Source organism: Vigna unguiculata, chromosome 3 (assembly GCF_004118075.2).
Source record: "Vigna unguiculata cultivar IT97K-499-35 chromosome 3, ASM411807v1, whole genome shotgun sequence".
Lineage (NCBI taxonomy): Eukaryota > Viridiplantae > Streptophyta > Magnoliopsida > Fabales > Fabaceae > Vigna > Vigna unguiculata.
In genome coordinates, this window is record NC_040281.1 from 28,155,714 (window position 1) to 28,174,048 (window position 18,335).

At 34.6% G+C, this 18,335-nt stretch overlaps 1 protein-coding gene across 2 annotated transcripts; it reads right to left on the reverse strand.

Moving 5' to 3' along the window:
* Nucleotides 1-263: 263 nt before the first annotated feature.
* Nucleotides 264-10,000, reverse strand: LOC114178234 (exocyst complex component EXO84C). 2 transcript variants are annotated; one of them, XM_028064031.1, is made up of 7 exons: nt 9,816-10,000; nt 9,587-9,681; nt 7,393-8,437; nt 5,228-5,752; nt 4,722-4,910; nt 886-1,022; nt 264-790 (listed from the first exon to the last, which is right to left on the reverse strand). In XM_028064031.1, exons 1-7 carry the CDS (start codon nt 9,909-9,911, stop codon nt 547-549), a joined length of 2,331 nt encoding a protein of 776 aa, XP_027919832.1. In that variant the 5' UTR covers nt 9,912-10,000; the 3' UTR covers nt 264-546. The 2 variants fall into 2 exon arrangements, 1 of the variants encoding a protein (XP_027919832.1); XR_003603309.1 differs by lacking the exon at nt 264-790 and adding an exon at nt 1,777-2,313 and having other exon boundaries at nt 902-1,022.
* Between the last annotated feature and the right edge of the window lie 8,335 nt (nt 10,001-18,335).

The following is an 18,335-nucleotide window of genomic DNA, read 5'->3' on the forward strand; positions in this document are numbered from 1 at the left end:
GCTAGTGGGAGTTCGTCTTTTGACAATCCTAATTCCTTGTAATTCTTGATCAATATTCAATACAATTCTCAATACCTTCACTTAGTTTCCGTGTTCCTATTCAGTGTTTCTGTTCACCCCTTCGGATATAACAATATTTCTAGAATTAGATTTTTTTCACATAAGAGAGTGAAGAGTTAATTTTTAGAATACATAAAAAAAAAAAAAAAACCAAAAGGTGTTAAGAAAAAACAAAAATGCAAAAAGAAAGAGTCATCAAAATATGGTTTACCAAAAATTATCAACTAATAAAAAAATGGGAATAGAAACCCATGCTTTCAAATATACACAGATATCAATCACGATTACTCTCCAACTCAATTCGTCTTAAGCTAAATCCAAGGCATTTGCCTACATCCCCTAAGCAAGGTTTATGAACATGTCCTACAACACATTTGATGCTAAAATCTTCATAAGCCGTCATCTTGCAAATTTGGTAACTGAAGGCAGGTACATTTTCTAAAAATACAAAACTACTCTATATTTTAAATAATAGTCTAGAAAAAATCAATTATCTGGATCAGACAAGTTGGAAGGGCTGTCAAGTTCGGCCATGCTAGCAGAAGCAAAAGACTCAGTTGAATCCTGAGAAGATAGGGATGAAACAGTATCAGAGTCTGAGACAACTTCATCATGAACAATGATATGATCTTCATCAGTGTCTGATGCCTCCGACCCTGAGGCCCCAAGCAGGAACTTGTGTATTGCTGACTTGGCAGTTTCCACAAACCATTCATCCTCGGGAAGTGCACTTAATAATTTATCATGAATAGTGGGTGTTAAAATCCAAGAACACAATACAGATGAGGACAAGAAATGGCAGGTAAAGGAAAAAATGAAGAGTACCTTTGAGGGTTTATGCCCCTAGCAGAGAAGGTCCGGATGGCACGAGCAGTGATAGCTGATGCTATCTGATGGATGTGACGAGATGGATACCCCGCATAGCGTGCAATTTCAACAGTAAAGTGCATATCAAGAATTAACTGTCACAAAAAGATAGTTATGGGTGAGGAGTGCAGAGAAGAAACCCTATCCACAAAAGTATTATTACCAAACTAAAATGAAAGAGAATACTAATAACAATTTATCTACTGGGACGAGGGAAATAGCTGCATCATATTTAAGTAATTTCTCATAAAACATAGGCTTGGCTACATCAAGATGCTACAAACATAATATCAAAGGATGAAATGCTGTGTTCTTGGCTACCTGTAATTGATGCATACTATTGAGATGCAATCTATGACTCCCATCACAACTTTTGTCAGACAAACAAAAAAATTTGATGTTATCTATTGCGAGGAAATGTGAATTTAACAACGAATTCTAAAAAAATGATGCATCAAGACTGTGCTTCATAAAGCTTAAGACCTAATGCCATCTTGATTGTTCAATGTTCACAAATGCATTTTTAGCAGCAAGAAAAATTTAAAACTCAGGTTGCATTTAGAATTTTGGATGATAGAATATGGGCATAAAAGTATTTATAACTGTTAAAAAATCTTAACTTGTTAACTAGGCATATCTGATAAAATGCTATTTTCTATTGCATATGTCTGTCAACTAGGCATAGCCGTTGCTTTGAGATTAACTTCATTGTATCTCAAATCTTATGTAAGAACTCCTATACACACACACACAGAATGAGCTGAGGGTTGGTTCAATCTCTTAAATTTTTTCTTCTCATTTATCATTTTCAAGTTAGTGTCAAAGCAGATTGATCGTGTTTTGTGTTACCATTGTCCAGTGAAAGTACTGTCACCTCCATGGTGAAATTACTGTCTCCCACCACCGTTATTTTCTGCTGACAAACACCAGGTCTTTCTTATCTCAGCAAGTGACAGCCGACCCAGGGTGCACCCTTGCCAGCAGCCACCATCTTTCTCTTCAGCAAACACCAGATCTGGCATGATTCACCAAGAGACAGTAAACCCACACGAAGGTTGAAACATCGCCATGCACAGCTTCCTTGTGTGCTTCAATGAGGCAAGTGACAGCACACGCTTCCCTCTGCTCACCAGTGCAACATTGTGTGGTTTGTATAGTGTTCGCAAGCCTTCCTTGTCCTCCTTTTAGCCCTCAGTTCCTGTTTTCCACTAGTCTTCTCAGTACACAAGGAGCAGCTCTTATCCCTCTCAATTTCTCCTTCTTTCTCTTCCAACCACTGGTAGTCTCTGTTTCACCTTCCAACGTCTTCAAAATGTCTTCAGGAACTACCACCTCTTTTTCTAGGATTCCCTCAATTACTTCAAAAAAACTTAATGCCAGCCCGGTCTGCATTTGTTGAGCATTGGTTTCTAGTCAAGGTTTCATGATCACTTGGGAAAAGATGGTAGTAAGATACCGTCAGAAAAAGCAGAACAGCAGAAGATGGGATTTTCAGCTGTCTTTGTTATGACAATCTGTGGAACATACTATATTGGGAACTCTTAGTGCATTCAAAACTTACAACTCTTTTTGAAAAAAAATCTAAGAGTATTTGTGCAAATTATATTCATTAGTTTGATGACTCTGCCCATAAATTGGCATCTCTTTAACAAACAAATCACAAAATGACTTGCTTCATTGTTGAGGCCCAATTAGCAGTGGAAGATGTTCTAGGAGGATGATTCATTGGAAGGAAGTAAGAAGTTGGATGAGTTCTACAAGGTGTCCTCAGTGATAGCATATGTCCTCGGTTCTACAAGTTGGACCACCTCATTTTTTGTTACATTTATTGATGAATAATCTGAGGTACTTGGGTTTATGTACCGGAAGATCAATCTAAACTGTTGTCAATCTTTGTGTGTCTGCTTAATGGAATCAAAATTCAGTTTGGCCAAATTATTAAAATCTTGAGAAGTGACAACACCAAGGAATATTTTTCTTTTGCTTTTTCTATTATTTTAAGCTGACATGGCATTTAACATCAGTTCACATATCCTCATACATACCAGCAAAAATGTCAAAATAGAAAGAAAAATAAACATTGAGTTGAAACTACTTGAACCTTATTGCTTGTGTTAATGTCCCAATTCATCACTAGGATGATACTATTCTTATTGTGTGCTCCTCAGAAACTGAATGCCATCTTTCTTCCTTGTAAATCACATTCCCAATACTTTCTAATTTCTAGATGACCTTTTATTTCATGTTTCTACTCGTGTATTTGATTGTGTAGTTTTGTCCATGATATGGACCCAGGGTTGGACAAACTATATGCATGAGCTATCAAATGTGTTTTCTTGGAATATTCTTGTTTCCAAAAGGGGCATCAATATTATTGTCCAAAAACTAAAAATACAAAATGCTTTTGAGTGTAACCTGTTTTAGAGAAACTCCTTTCTTCCCTTCTTCCCTCCATGATGCTAGTTCTATCCTACAAATCTTACCACCATTAGTTGAATCCACCTCATGACACTTCAAATCAAACCACTCCTCGAAGCTCCTCTCCTACTCCATGTTCACCAGAATTGCTCACTTACCACTGCAAAACCCAATAGATTGGTTCAGTGTTCCACAGTGAGTCCTCTTCTTTAAGCCTTTCACCATCATCTACACATACAATGGCTTGCGATGATGAAGATCCCAACTAACCCATCACTCTTCAAAATGGCACTTGCTCTATCCTTAATCCTCATATTATTTACAATTTTTTCTATGTTATCATCAGCTATCTCCTTCCTTTTTATCTTAACTCTGTGTCCTCTACTATTATCCCTAAAACTGCACATGAAGCACTTGACCATTCTAGAAGGTATTGTAATTTCTCTAAGGAAATATACCTTAAATATACTAAAAGAAACAAGTAGATTTATTATAAACCTATGGATAGTCCTATTGATACAAATCAAAATTAATAGTAGAACAAGGTGAATCTTTCTAAAAAACAGAGATATAGAAGGTTAGTTGGGAAACTTATTTATCACACTGCTACTAGACCTGACTTGTCCTTCGTAATTAAAGTGGTTAGTTAACTCATTCAGGCTTCTCATCTTGGTCATTGGAATACTGCCATTTGCATTCTCAGATACAAAAAAAAGGCTCCAGGACAAGGATTGTTATATGGAGATAAGGGGAATGTTAAAATATTTGGCTATTGTGATGTTGATTGAGCAAGATCTTCTATACACAAGCATTGCACTACTAGATATTGAGTTTTCATATGAGGCAATATTATTTCTTGGAAAGGCAAGAAACAAAACTTGGTTGTTTGATCTAGTGTTGAAGTTGATTATAGAGCAATGGCATCACTCACTTGTGAACTTGTGTGGATAAAATTCCTACAGACGAGAAGTTATTGTCCAAGGAAATTTATGCAAAATTTGTCAGCTCAATGATCAACTTGCAAATATTATGACTAATTCCTAAGAGGAACTCAATTTCAGTTTGTATGTTCCAAACTTGGTACATGCAATACAATCCAATTCCAGGGAGAGTGTTAGAGTTGTTATAATAGGTTACCTTGTTAAAATAGGTTAACTTGTCCATACATATACATATTTGATAAAAATTTGCTTTCTATTGTATTTGTCTTTCACCTAGGCACAGCCTTTTTTTTCATATTGACTTCTTTGTATCTCTAATATAAAGTAAGAACTTCTATATACACACACACACATGCATGAGCTGACGGATAGATCAATTTCTTAGAGGCTTTTTTTCTCATTTTCCATTATCAAGTATAATATATAAACAAGTACCTGCTGCAAACCAAGTGGCTGTAGAGGAGCTGAAATATCCTCTAATACGCCCCAAAACTCCTGCTCATCGGACAACCACATCACAACAGTCTCTGTTAACCTAGCAAGCAAAATTTTATGTATTTTGTCTTTCCCAATTAATACATCCCCGGCCACAATTGCTAATTGCTGCAGCTTTGCAAACAATGCCTGCAAAGATAGCTATACTTGTCAGCACTATAACAAAACACCAGAATTCAATACATACATATAAACAAATATATAGACACGGGCCAACAGATGCACAGTCACACACCTCAGTAAAATGGCATAATGCAAGGAATAGTGAACAAATAACTGCCACAGCTTCATTCAGGAAATCAATTTCTAATAATGATTGAACAAACATGCAATCAACAGCTAACATTGCCAAAAACAAAACATGAAAACACAAAGGGATGATCAAACAAAGAAATTAATAGCAAAAGCATGAGTAACAGAAAAAGCAGAAAAGTAAGAATAATGACCTGAAATGGAAGCGAAGGCAGTGGGTCAGAATCCCAGAAAAGATCCTCTCTGTTATCACCCAAGTAAATATGTGCATTCAACCGTGTTTTTCCCTCTCTCGAGTAGATGAAAGTTAAAATATATTGCCGACAGAAGTGATCCCGAAGTTTGTCAAAAGAATGTTGAAGATGCTTCCTCCACTCCTTCAATTCTACACTAGCATTTGTATTGAAGGTTACATTCTCTGTTGATCCACTATTTGGTTCCTTGCCTTCACTTTGCAGCATCCACCTTGATAACACAGCATTTGGTAACAGTTCATCCAATATCGTAAATGCTATTCCCAATATTGCAAGTTGTTCAGAGTCAGTCTCAGCTCTGAAAAGCACGGCCTCTTTTAGTTCTGGAAGATTATCATCATCAGAAGGACCGGGTAGTGCTCTAATAAGAGCATCCATGTATTTATCAAACAGTTGTGAGATTCTATTCAGTACATTTCCCCCAAAATGCAACCTAGCCAATGGCGTTAACTGTTCCAATATCTCCTGAAATTTGTTCCAAAAGTACACTATGTTATTGAAAAACAAAGAAAAATTCCAAGCAAGGTTGCTCATTCGCAATCATGTGAAGACAATCTCTTAAAACATACATAATAAGATATAAACAAAACAAATGAAAACACAAACAAGGGTGGAGCAATAACACTATGACCATCAACACCGATTATTAATTTCAGGAGGACACCACACTATCCACACCACTCATTACTGAACCTTTCAAATACCCAAAGTCACTCGTAAGGTCAAGCTTCTTGTTGGGACATAAGATTGTGTTTATTAATAGGACTTTACAATGATCAAGGTAAAACATCATTCTGAAGCACTACTTTTGCAGATTTTTAGACTATTTGATTGGAGCAGAACATTGTTCCAGAGTGTTTGACATATAATTACTCTCAACCACTGTTATGAGATCTCATATATGGCTTCCCTTAGAGGCTTTTATCATTGCTTCTTTAGAAGAACATATCAAAGATGTAGAGGAATTTTAGTTTTTGACAGCTTTTGCATTCAAACTTTTCTTTTATCTTCTGCTCTTGTCCACATGTCCCACCTGTTACCGACACTAAGCCATTCCTTTTATAATAATATTTCTATAATTACAAAATGGAAACTTATGAAGAGAACTCTAGGTAAAATTATTTGTAGTTTAGGAAAGATATGGGTAATAACTCTACAGAACATAGTCAACCAAAAGTTGTATATGTTTGAGATCACACATCAATGGGTGATGACCGAAGTAGTGCACACAATTGGGGGTTATCTTCACCTCACAAGCCAAATTTGTTGGATTAAATTATCCCCAAACTAAAATCTATTCTAACAATTATTTTGGAATACCAAGACACATGTTATGGACCATTATTGAACCACCTACAAATACCCAATCTTGCAAACCTCATGCTTGAAACATCCAATCCTAAAGGTGATGATGGAGGGGTGAGGGGAATTGGAGATCTTATATTGATTAGTGATATGATCATAGTAGTGTATATTTGTGGGGGGCAAGCCTCACCTCATTAGCTGGTTTCAGGGTTTTATAGAGTTTGAGTTAGCCCAAACCCAACTTCTAAGAGTATTGTTGTTACTAACACAAATACTTCCACCATGAATTACTTTTCTATAATTCCCCTACCCTCAAAAAAAGATAATCAAGTAAAAGTAGTACTCAAGAAAGCAGACAAACACATAAAAATCAACACATTAACATCATTGCAAAAATTATGCATATGTGTTGCACTGTCATTAGCACTTGTTACACATCAACTAGAAATACTTTAGTTAATTCCTCATGCACTGAAAATCATGGATATCAGGGAACATTTACTAAAGACCTAAAGCCTAAAATTTGTCATGAGGACCTTAATCAATAGTTTCTTATCAAACAGACAAATCTATTGCATATTTTTCATTTTAAATTACTGAGATGAGGGTCACCAGCATGTTGCATATATCAAGAGCATAAATGTTTTAATAACAGCTAGCAAGGATAAAATGGAAAAGGAAAGGAAGAAAAATTAAAGGAAATGCTTTTCATATAAACAAATTCTTATCCAGCCAACAAACTTAACATGATTTCATCACACAAGAATGTGTAGGCCATATCATATGACAAAGTTACTTACTTCAACTATGTGCATGAATCGCATTCCACTCTCAACAAGCATACTACTAGATGAAGTAGCAATTGCAGAAAGTGAAGATGCAAACTGTGGTAACAATGGGCAACATTCAGCAGATTCAGCAATGTCAAGAACTACTCTTCTAGCACGTCTAAAATTTGATTCTAAAACTTCTTCAACAGAAGGACGGAGAAGCACCAGCAATAATTTAGACATTTTCAATCCTTGTGTTTCCAAAATTGAACAGTAGTTCAGACTAGCCTGAGTGCAGATGCATGCAGCACGTAAGGCAGAAACAGTCTCAGATGAGGGAGCATTCTCTTTCACCACTCGAACAAAATATTCAATTTCCCACTCTGCCCACTGAACAATTCTGTTGGTGTAAACAGGATTATCTCCAAAAATCAAAGCAGATTGCTTTATTGTTAGTGATATTACAGAAAACACAATCTTAGATAATGTAGAAGGAAATGTTTCAGGACAGAGAGAACTTGAGGGAAGAAAAGCCTCAATTCTCTTCTGGAGGTGAGACTTGTAAAATTTCAGCATTACGTGATGTGCACGAGGACCTTTTCCAAGTTTTATTAAACCATTTAAGGCTTTCTTCAGCTCAGGGAAACTAATAGACGGTTGTTCAGCTATTTCAACTAACTGGTGTTCAAGCATTGCCTTTCTTTCTGACAAAGCAGACTTATATGAGGAAACATCATCTGAAGAGTTATTCCCTGAGCCTTTCAACTCACCAGAATTTTTTTCCTCGGCTTCTAATGCTTCCAATGCTTCTTCAAACTTGTGCTCAGCCACAAGTACATCTATGTTTTCCAAGAATAATATTTTCTGGTCATCACGCTCATTTGGTAATGGCTCAAGTAATTCAGGCAATTCAGGTTCATGCTGAATTTCAGTAACATTATTGCTCGACTGATTCCACTCTTCCAATTCACTGCAGACACCTGTCATCAAATCCTGAACAAGAATACCTTGTGCTGAAATATGCTTTTGCAGCTCAATCAATTCATGCTTGACTTCCACTGCCTCTTCAGATATCCTACAATATCAAGAGCACACATCAGATTGTATATGCATATGATATAGTTGAGGAAAGTGATTGAAATAGTTAAAAAAAAAGTCTGTTGTTTTGTTGTTCATGTTGGATACTTGTTAGAAACATTAAAATAGGAGCCATTCATAGTCTTTCCACCAACAGTTTAAGCTTTGAGGAAGCTTTGTCTTTCAACCAATGTTAAGTGTTCAGCACATTTTACCTGTATTCCCCAGATTAAATTCAATTTCAGCACAAAGTGCTAGTGCTTTGTTCACATTTAATGTTCAAGCACAAAATAACTGTGTATCAGGGCGTGTTGGACATACTAAAAGTATAACCAACAGGGCAAAATGTAAACAGCTTCAGCTTTTTCCCGACAGAAATAAAAATAAATAAAACAATAGAAACCTCTAAGAACAAGCTATGCTTTGCAACAGGAATGGAGCATCACACTGGTTACTTTGTTCATTAAATAGGATTCTTACAAGTATCACCAATTCTAGAGAATAACACAGTGAAGAAAGATGCAAAATAAACCAGAATGCTACCCATAATTATCACTTATCACTCAAGAAAATGAACTCTTTTAGGACCGTCCGATATGGGGATGGGAATGGAGATGATAAATTCATGAGTAAACTTTCAATAGTAAATACAACTTCACTAAAGCGTAACTATGAATTTTTTTACTCCCATTTTATTCCTATTGAGATGTCAACCATTTTTCCCGTTTATCTAAGGCTGCAGATCTAATTAACAAGTTTCCCCCATTCTTACTATTCCAATTTGAAAATTAACAGACGAATTCTTAACAAGAAATTACAATTCAAGGAAATAAGATCACTAGTTTCTGTGTCCAACAGAATCAACAAGCAAATATACCTCAAAACATTTTATATTCATTGAAGAAATGAAAAGGAAAAACACATTGGTTAGACGTTCATGGATAATGACCAACACAATACCGCATTTAAGTTAAAATTGTGTACCCATACCCATGTGTATGTGTGCTGCTACTTGACCTTTTAACAGAAAATATAGACTAAATGCACAAAAAAATATAAAAAGTTATTGAAATTCCTTGATGAGTAACTTCAAGCAATTGGCGATACAACAATACACTAATGCGAGCTGCGTAATAACATATGTTACCTCAAAAAAGCCAAGAACTTGGAGTGCATATTGCCGCACAAGTTCTCCACGGCATCCTTCAAATCTAGAAGCTCGCAGCAAAGCTTCCTGATCCCCTGAAAAACAGACAAAATGAGTTCGCCTGAATCCAAAAAAGCACGCACACGCGCAGAAGAAACATGTAAGTGAACAAATAGAAGGTTTCAGAGTATGCATTGTTTGTTGAGTGCGAAATGAAGAGAGAGCGAACCTTTTCGGTGTGGGACTGATAGAGAGAGTCAACCTTTGATTGGGGGATAATGCTCTCGATGGAAGGGAAGTCATCTTCTTCCTCGCTACTCTCCATCTCTCTGTCTCACACAGACACAGTTGCCCCTTTTGCTCAATCTTCACCTAAGAAGGGGCATTTCGAAAACAAAAATGATGGAAATTGAAAAGAGACGGTGTCTCTTTAGTTGGAAAATATTAGTATTCTTTATTTTGTGTTATTTTTCAAAATATGTTTAATCTTAAATTTAAGCTAGGTTTGTTTTTTACATATAATTAAAATTAAAATTATTTTTTTAAGTTTGTGAAATTTAAAAGAAAGTTTTCATTTCTCCCCAAAAATCATTATTTGATTTGTAAATAGTTAGTAGATTAAAAAATTAATTATTTTAAACATATTAATCTTTATAAATGAATACGTTTTTTCATTTCAAATTCAATAAACTTACTTTGTGTCTCATTTTTCTAAAAGTTTAATCATTCATTTTTGTCTTTTTACAATTAGTAAATTTCGGTTTTGGTTATTAAAACATTTTTCTTATTCTAATCTTTTTAAATCGTATCACTTTCTTTTTTTTTAGATTTTAGAGTTAATTTAAATTCTAAAAATATTTGAAAATTTGTTTAGAGGTACAAAGTTTCTTTGAAAAAAAATAGTTCATTAGTGGAAACGCGTTATTTACTGACTTATAAATTAATTTAGTTATCATAGAAATATTTGATAAAGATACTTCAAAGTAATCAATTCTAGGAGATCAAAGTTAGAAGTGGTAATAAAGGTTGACTTTGGCTTCTCCCCATTTAACTCACAAAATATGGGTAGAGATGGATAGACATGTACATAAGATTTTTGTGTCAATAGGTTTGGTTCAACCAATAAAACTTTAGGTTTATTGGCTTGTAATTTGTAAGACCTAATTTTCACCTTTTATGTGTAAATGCATATTTTTCTTTCATTCTTTCTTTTTTAAGTTGTGCTTTATCTTCTCTCTATCTTCTTCCCTTCGAATCTCATCTTGTTTATAATTTGGTTATATTTCATAATAACTCAAGTACAAAGGATTGTCTCAACAAAACAACTTTTCTCATAACTTACAGATGTTTTTCCTATTGATTAGGAGTTTCTTGAGAGCAGAAAGTTTCAGGGAAGTGAAGTCATTTTAGATAATCATAGGTGTGAACTTTTAATTGAAGTCCTTTAACCAATTCAAGAAGAATTTCTTATGCATGTGTCTCCCACATTCTTTAGTTACATGTAGAATTTGAAGCACTTTATGCGTGTATGTGTGTATGTATGTATGTCCATTATTCTTCAATTGCATGTAGAAACTAAAAACTTACAATGCTTGTGTATCAAACGTTCTTCCATTGCATATAGAATTTGAAGCTCATGTGTTGCATGAAATTTAGAGGCTTTCCCATTATATGTGGGGCCCAAGTTGATCGATGACATGTGTGGTCGACATTCTTTACGACACATCATTTTCTTGAGTCTTTGCTTTGCCGATTGAGTTAGGGTTCTTACTTATTTGTCTATGTGGAGTCTTCATTTTCTTTTCGTCTTAAAAGTAAAGTAAACTCATTATTGTTCCTGAAAATAGTAGTTTTACAAAGAGGGATAATAGTTTCAAAGTTCACGAGAGATAATTTTGTTTAAAGAAGTGTTTATGTGTTGGTGCAAGAGGTTTTGTTTATGAATTGAAGGTATCATATAACACCCTCACTTAGTAATAGCAAACGTGCCTCATTTGTTTCATTTGAGTCACTTCAATGAGTGTTTCATTTGATTCCCTTACTTAGAAAAAGAAATTGAGCTTAAGTGAAGGTTTCATTGAGGGTCACTCCAACAAGTGTTTGGTTTAACACCCTCACACAAGTGAATTGCCTTCACTCATGCAGAGATCTCTTCTAGTGTCGCTATTTATGTGGTTTCATATGAATTTTATGTTTTAATGATTTATTAATTTAAGTTAGGTGAATTATTGTAATACACACACACATACACTCATACATACATACATACATACATACATACATACATACATACATATATAAATACATACATACGTACAAGGAACGAAAATGTGAATGGCATTCTTTGTGTAATGTGTGAATTAGAGTCATGAATCTAGTACAACATGTGAATTGTAGTCTAAGATAGTGTATTAAACATTGGAACCTATGAAAGAGATCCATCATTTCACTGATGGACTAAATAACAAACTAAGATATCAAATAGTAAGAAATTTAAGGGAGATTTATTGAACATATGACACACTATGAGTCCTGAATTTTGGATGCCTTAAACTAGGAATGAGCAAAAAGTGTAGAATCGACCGCATATGACCAAACCGAATGAAAAAAATAAGTGATGGGTCGGTTTTGCACAATTTCAGATAATGACAAATAAATTAAAATGAGCAAAACAGATTTAAATGGTTGGATACGGATCTTGGAAAAAATATTCACAAATACCCGACCTATGGGTATTATTTAATTATTATAAAAATTTTAAGATTGAAAACACTCTCTCTTAGGGAACAAACCCTAGTTGCCCATGCCTGTTTTTTCATTCTTCTTCTTTTGATACACTCTTATCCAGTGCCTCTCATCTCTTCTTTGCATTCCCTGACACCTTTTCACAAAGAAACAAATGTAAGTGTCCAAAACCGCATCAAGCTCCTCCTCTCTAAGATCGGAGCCGTTGGGACAGGAAACGAGAAGAAGTAGTGTGAATCTGGGTCACAATGATCTCATCCTCCTCCCCTTACATTGTTCCAAGAAATTGGTTAGGGTCGCTAGAAAGGAGGACATTATGTACATAAGGTGTCAAGTGTTTGAGAAGCTCACTAAAGAGTTGCATTAGAAGGTTCATAACAAGCAAGCTCAAATCGCTCCCAGAAAAGTTCTTATTTTTACTTTTTTCTCCTTCTGAATTGTTTTCTTGTTTTTGTTTTAGAGTTGATTTGTAGGCTTTTGGTGATAGACATTCAATTATTGTGTTAGATCTCAAAGTACCATAGCATAGAGATAACAAAGAATGTTCCTAATATGAAAAAAGCATAAGTGGATTAGATATTCACATAAATATTGTGGAGGAAAGAGACGGGTTGGTGGTAAGAGAACTCTTGTTTTACAAATGGCTAGTGAAATTTCTATTATTCTTAATTTGAGTTTGACATTGGTATGTCATTTCCCCATATTTCTTGCACCTTGTAATTTCTTTGGATTATGAATGGAATAAGTATTAGTATTAATATACATGTATACAATTTGTAGTTATTAACTATGAATTCTTCATTACAATTGTAATGGAGATACATAGGTAATAGTTGCCTCTATTTTCACAACAAGCTAAGCCCAACCCTACAAATAAACCTGAACATACAGGAGTAGACCATAATGTTATATAAAAAAAGTGAAAACCAATGTTAGGGGTAAGAAAACAACTTTTGTATTGGGATCACGTCACAAAAATCTTTTGAATCCACAAATTCAATTGCAACATATAATCCTTGTGGTAAGCGATATAGATGTGATCCAAAGACACATGAAACATCTAACATTCTTAATCACCTTAAAAGGTTGTGTCCTAAATATCTATTTGTTGCCATTAATGACCCTAACTAAACAAGTATCACCTTTAAAAGTGGTGACAATAATAGTCTTCTTGCAACCACCCAAAAGTATAATGTTCAAGCTTATCGAAAGGCAATTGTTATATTTGTCATTGTGGATGAAAAACCATTTTAAGGTGGTGGAGAGTGAGGGTTTTAAGAACTTGTGTAGACAATTATAACCTTTGTTTGTTGTCCTATCAAGGTTCAAAATAGCTAGAAATTATTTTCAATTATATATGGAATGTGTTTGTTTTCAGTTAGGAATGTGTCCACACTCACAGTTGATAATGCATCATTTAATGATGTGGTTGTTACATATTTAAAAAAATGAAAAATATGGGTGGATTAGTAATGAATTGACAACATATACTAAACTTAGTTGTGAGTAATGGCTTAAAAATGTTGCATAATTCAATCACAAGTACTAAGATTGTTGTTAGATTTGTAAGATTTTCACCATAAAGATTGGCTAAGTTTAGATAGCGTAGAGTTTTCAAAAGTTGAATGCAAAAAAACTATTGTTTCTTGATGTTCCCACAAGGTGGAATTCCACATATATGATGTTAAATGCAGGAACAAAATTTCAAGTTGCTTTTGAAAAACTTGACAATGAAGACTCTAGCTATATGGGTTTTTTTGGTGATGAAGGTCCCTCATTTGCTAGTGATTGGAAACATGCCTAAGATTTTGTTAAGTTTCTAAAAATTTTCTATGAGACCACTAAATCTTCTTTACATCATTGCATGTGAGTATACACATTGCATTCACTAAATGACTACTATTCATTTTGCACTTAACAAGACAACTATGAATTTGAATTGTATATTAGCACCTACTAGTTATGACATGAGGCTAAAGTATCACAAGTATTGGGATAATGTTAATAACATCATGCACTTGTTATATTTTGGTATCATTCTTTATCCTCGTTACAAGTTTGGGTATGTAATTTGGAATTTTCAAGAAGTGTATAAACATGATTCAAATAAAGTTGTAGAATTAACTAACTGTGTTAAAGATAATTTGAAACAAATGTACGATCGGTACAAATCACTTAATGATGAACAACATGGACCTGAGCAGCCACCTAAACATCAATTCGATGCATTAACCATTGTTGAAATTCCTGAATATTTGGCAATGGCTATTGCTTTTTAGAAGCGTTTGAGAGAAAAAGATAGATAGAAAAAAAATAAGTTAGAAAGGTATATAAATGAATATGTTGTTGATGGTGATGACCAACTTGATATTTTGGTTTGGTGTAAAATAAATTCTTCACGGTTTTCCATTCTATAAAGAATGGTTAGAGACGTGTTAGCCACCCCTATTTCCATAGTTGTCTCTGGGAGTCCATTTAATACTATCCACCAATGGTTGAGGCACTTATTTGTGCTCAAAATTGGTTAAGTACCATTATTACTCAATTTGATGGTATCACTGCCAATGAAGAGTTTGAGCTTTTTGAGGAGATTTTCACAAGTACGGTTTGGTTTATTTTTATTCTAGAAATTCTTTTGTAATTATGTTGTTTTGTATATTAATAATTTTTTTTCAATTAATTTTAGAATTTAATGGTAACATGATGGGAGGAGTTGAAGTAAGACTAGAAGGAGTTGGGTGTGGAAACAAAATTGGTTCATCATCTCACAACAACTAATGTTGTGAATCTTAATCCATCTAAGATGTGTGTCTTCCTTTAATTATCATTATTATTAAATTGCTTATTATTTTGTTATGTTTTAATTGCTTTTCTCTTATGCAATTGTGGTATTTTTTGAAGGCATTTGTTACAAATAAATATGGAGACTGAATTTGAATATTATCTTTCTATTACATTTTTTTTAGAAGACATCATTGCATGTGTTGCCTTTATTAGGGGTATGGTAAATCACTTTGGTACATGAGTGTTTTTTATCCTAAAATAGCATTGGCAATGATGAAATCATTAAAGGTGAGATATTATATATAAAAGAAAGTCATTTAGTTTGGTGAGATATTCCTTTGAATTAAAAGTGAGATTGATGGTCACTTATGAAAGCTTCTTTATCTTTCTTCTTTGCCTTCTTTTCAGCAGGTTTATCAACCTTGTGGTTAAGAAGGTTGAGGTTGATGCATGAAATCTGAGATATCTAAATGCACATTAGTTTTGCCTGATTTTTCATCCAAATCACCTCGCAGTGGTGCTTCATCATTGGCTCCTACAAAGGTATCTTGGTTCATTTTCCACCCATGGATAACTTGATATAAGTATTTAGTGTGCGATGGAACCATCTTCCATTCCCTTTCCTTCTCAATGAAATTTCAAATGTAGTGGGGTGTTTTAACCAACACGTGCAAAAATTGTTGAAGTTGCATCTTCCTTTTGGTTTCAGAAATTATATCTTTTGGATCAAATGAAAATTGCAAGGAAACTATATTGCGTTGATTCAAGAAAGCAAAGATTTTGTCACTTATGCACTCATAAATGCCACTACAATTAGAAATATACTCAAGAAATATGATAAGGTATGATTATTTTTTTTCTCCCTAAAATAAGTTTTAACAAGGACAAAACATTGATATAGTTTATTAGGTGCTTTTGAGATTTTGGAATTGGATTAATTTTGTTCCTATCAGAACATGGGATTTAGTAAATCAAGGGAACTAAAGGTTTGTGCTAAAATCTGTAACACCCCAGCTATTTGTAACATCCCAATCGGATATTACGAATTTAAAATAAAATAGAAAATTAATAATACATCAGCTATTAAAACATCATTTCCCAAAAATGAGGGAAATTTAAAACTTTATTTCATCGTGAAATGTCTCAAATTCATAATTTAAAAATTCAAATACAAAAACCATGTTCAATAATCCAAATGTTTAAATAATCCTTAAAATACATAAAATAGTAAAACTCTGAGAAAAATCCTCTCCCAGCTAGCCCCACTCCTGCTCTATGTCTCACCAGATCCACCTATAACATCATCTGCTCCCATGTATCGCGTACACGATCATCGCCAAACACAAGCAGATAGGGTGAACTAACAATTAAAATAATGACATATACAAACATATATATATATATATATATATATATATATATATATATATATATATATATATATATATATATATATCACAATCACACCAAAAGAAATCTTGGAATCATGCCCAAGCCATTTAAAGAGATCTCAGATTATCTTCAGATCGTATAATAGGAACTCTTTTATAATTTTTGTAATGTTTTTGTTTGGGCTTTATCGGAGATTTAGTTGTGTTGGGCCTTTCGGTGTTTCGACCCATAGTATATAAGCCCCTGTGAGACACATTTGTATTTAGATTTAAGTTATATGAAAATTTGAGTTTTCTCTCAAGTCTCAAGGTTCTCCTCAAAACCACTAATCCTTATCTTTGAATTTCTAATTCAAAGTGGCGTGTCTTCCTCACTTATCTTGGAATCTCCTCCAAGTGGCGTGAATTCCTTCCGTTTCGCAACTCCATTCATTCGACCTCCTCCATCTTCCCCTTCGTCGATTTTCGTTCTAGGGGTTTTGTACCCATTTCTGTCCAAGATGTTTTCCATCCCCAAATCCGAGATGATCCTTCATCATCTGGTAATCAGAGCTCAGTTAGTTGTTCTTCTAAGATATGTTTCAGATTTTCTTGTTTGTGGTTCCAAAATTGTTTGTGGGGCATTCATTTGTTCACGGTTCTTGTTCATGTTTTGGGGTTCTATCGTCTTTCTTCGTTTATTCTTGTATTCGTAACTCTTCGTCTGGCTTGCTTTTGAATTGGTGATTGGAAGTGTTTATTTATCCATAATGGCGCAATGTTGCGGTATTCAAAATTACTTTGTCCCAACGGCCATTCTGTGGTCTTTGCTGGTCTTGAATTGCCACGAATAGTTGTTCTTGGTTCAATTGTGGGATTCTAAACCTCGGAAGTGAAGGAACTCCAATCGAAAGTAGGTTGCTAAAGCAATTTCATCTTTGATTGGAGGTTTTGGTAGACGCGCCGCAGTAGAGGATTTGACTGTGTTGATTGCAGTTGAGTAAAGCAGAGTTAAGAATGCATATAAGGTGTTTACGAAAATGACTCGGTGAAGATTTTTAAAGATTTAATTCTTGTATTAAATTGGTGAAGCTGTAGACGATTGGCTAATGTGGTTGGATTGGCACTAAATTTGTGAACACGGTATTGTGTGTTGTGTTGTTTGAAGTGGTGGATACTAGTGCAAAGTGGAAACTTCGTGCTTGGGGGTTGTTGGACCCATCTTGAAGCAATAGAGTTTGGTGAAGTGGTGTTTGAAAGTGGCCAAGCATGCATTAGTTTGGTGTATTCTTTGACTCCTAATGTATGAGACAAATTTGTCCAATAGCCTAAATAGAAGGGTTTGTGGTGTGCAAAGCCAAGATAAGTTTCACCTTGGAGGTGCTGAGAGGTTGTTCTGAATTGGTGCTTTGAGGGTGTTCTTGATCAAGCAGTGCAACTTGGGAAAATTTAAGCTAGTTCAGGAAAATCTATTGCACAAGAAACTCCAGATGTGGCTCATCTAACTTCTGCAATTGACCAACAGCTGGTCTAGTCACTTTGGTGCACGACATCAGCCCCTCGCTTAAGCGAAAAAATTTGGTGCACCAAGTTTTTGATAATTCTAGCAAATGACAACAATAAATTTTAATCCAAGCGGTGCCAACACTTTCTAGATTCCTTGGTGTAGTGAATAGAATTTGTTTGGAGCAATTGGAGAAAGTGCAGTTCGTGCTGATTTTTGTTTGCGGGTTCATGTGATGGCAATCTTGGAAGCAATGTGGTTTATTCAATAGTAGACCACCTAAGACTTGTACGGGTTCATTTAGTTCTAATTTGGTGCAACAACTTCATTCGTATGTGGTGCAACT

Bases quoted from the DNA above. Each gene is read 5' to 3' on its own strand.
- LOC114178234 (XM_028064031.1), bottom strand. From the start codon at position 9,911: ATGGAGAGTAGCGAGGAAGAAGATGACTTCCCTTCCATCGAGAGCATT. The intron at 5,753-7,392 runs GTAAGTAACTTT...AACAAATTTCAG, and splicing joins GATTCATGCACATAGTTGAA to GAGATATTGGAACAGTTAAC. The intron at 4,911-5,227 runs GTCATTATTCTT...CTATCTTTGCAG, and splicing joins TGCCTTCGCTTCCATTTCAG to GCATTGTTTGCAAAGCTGCA.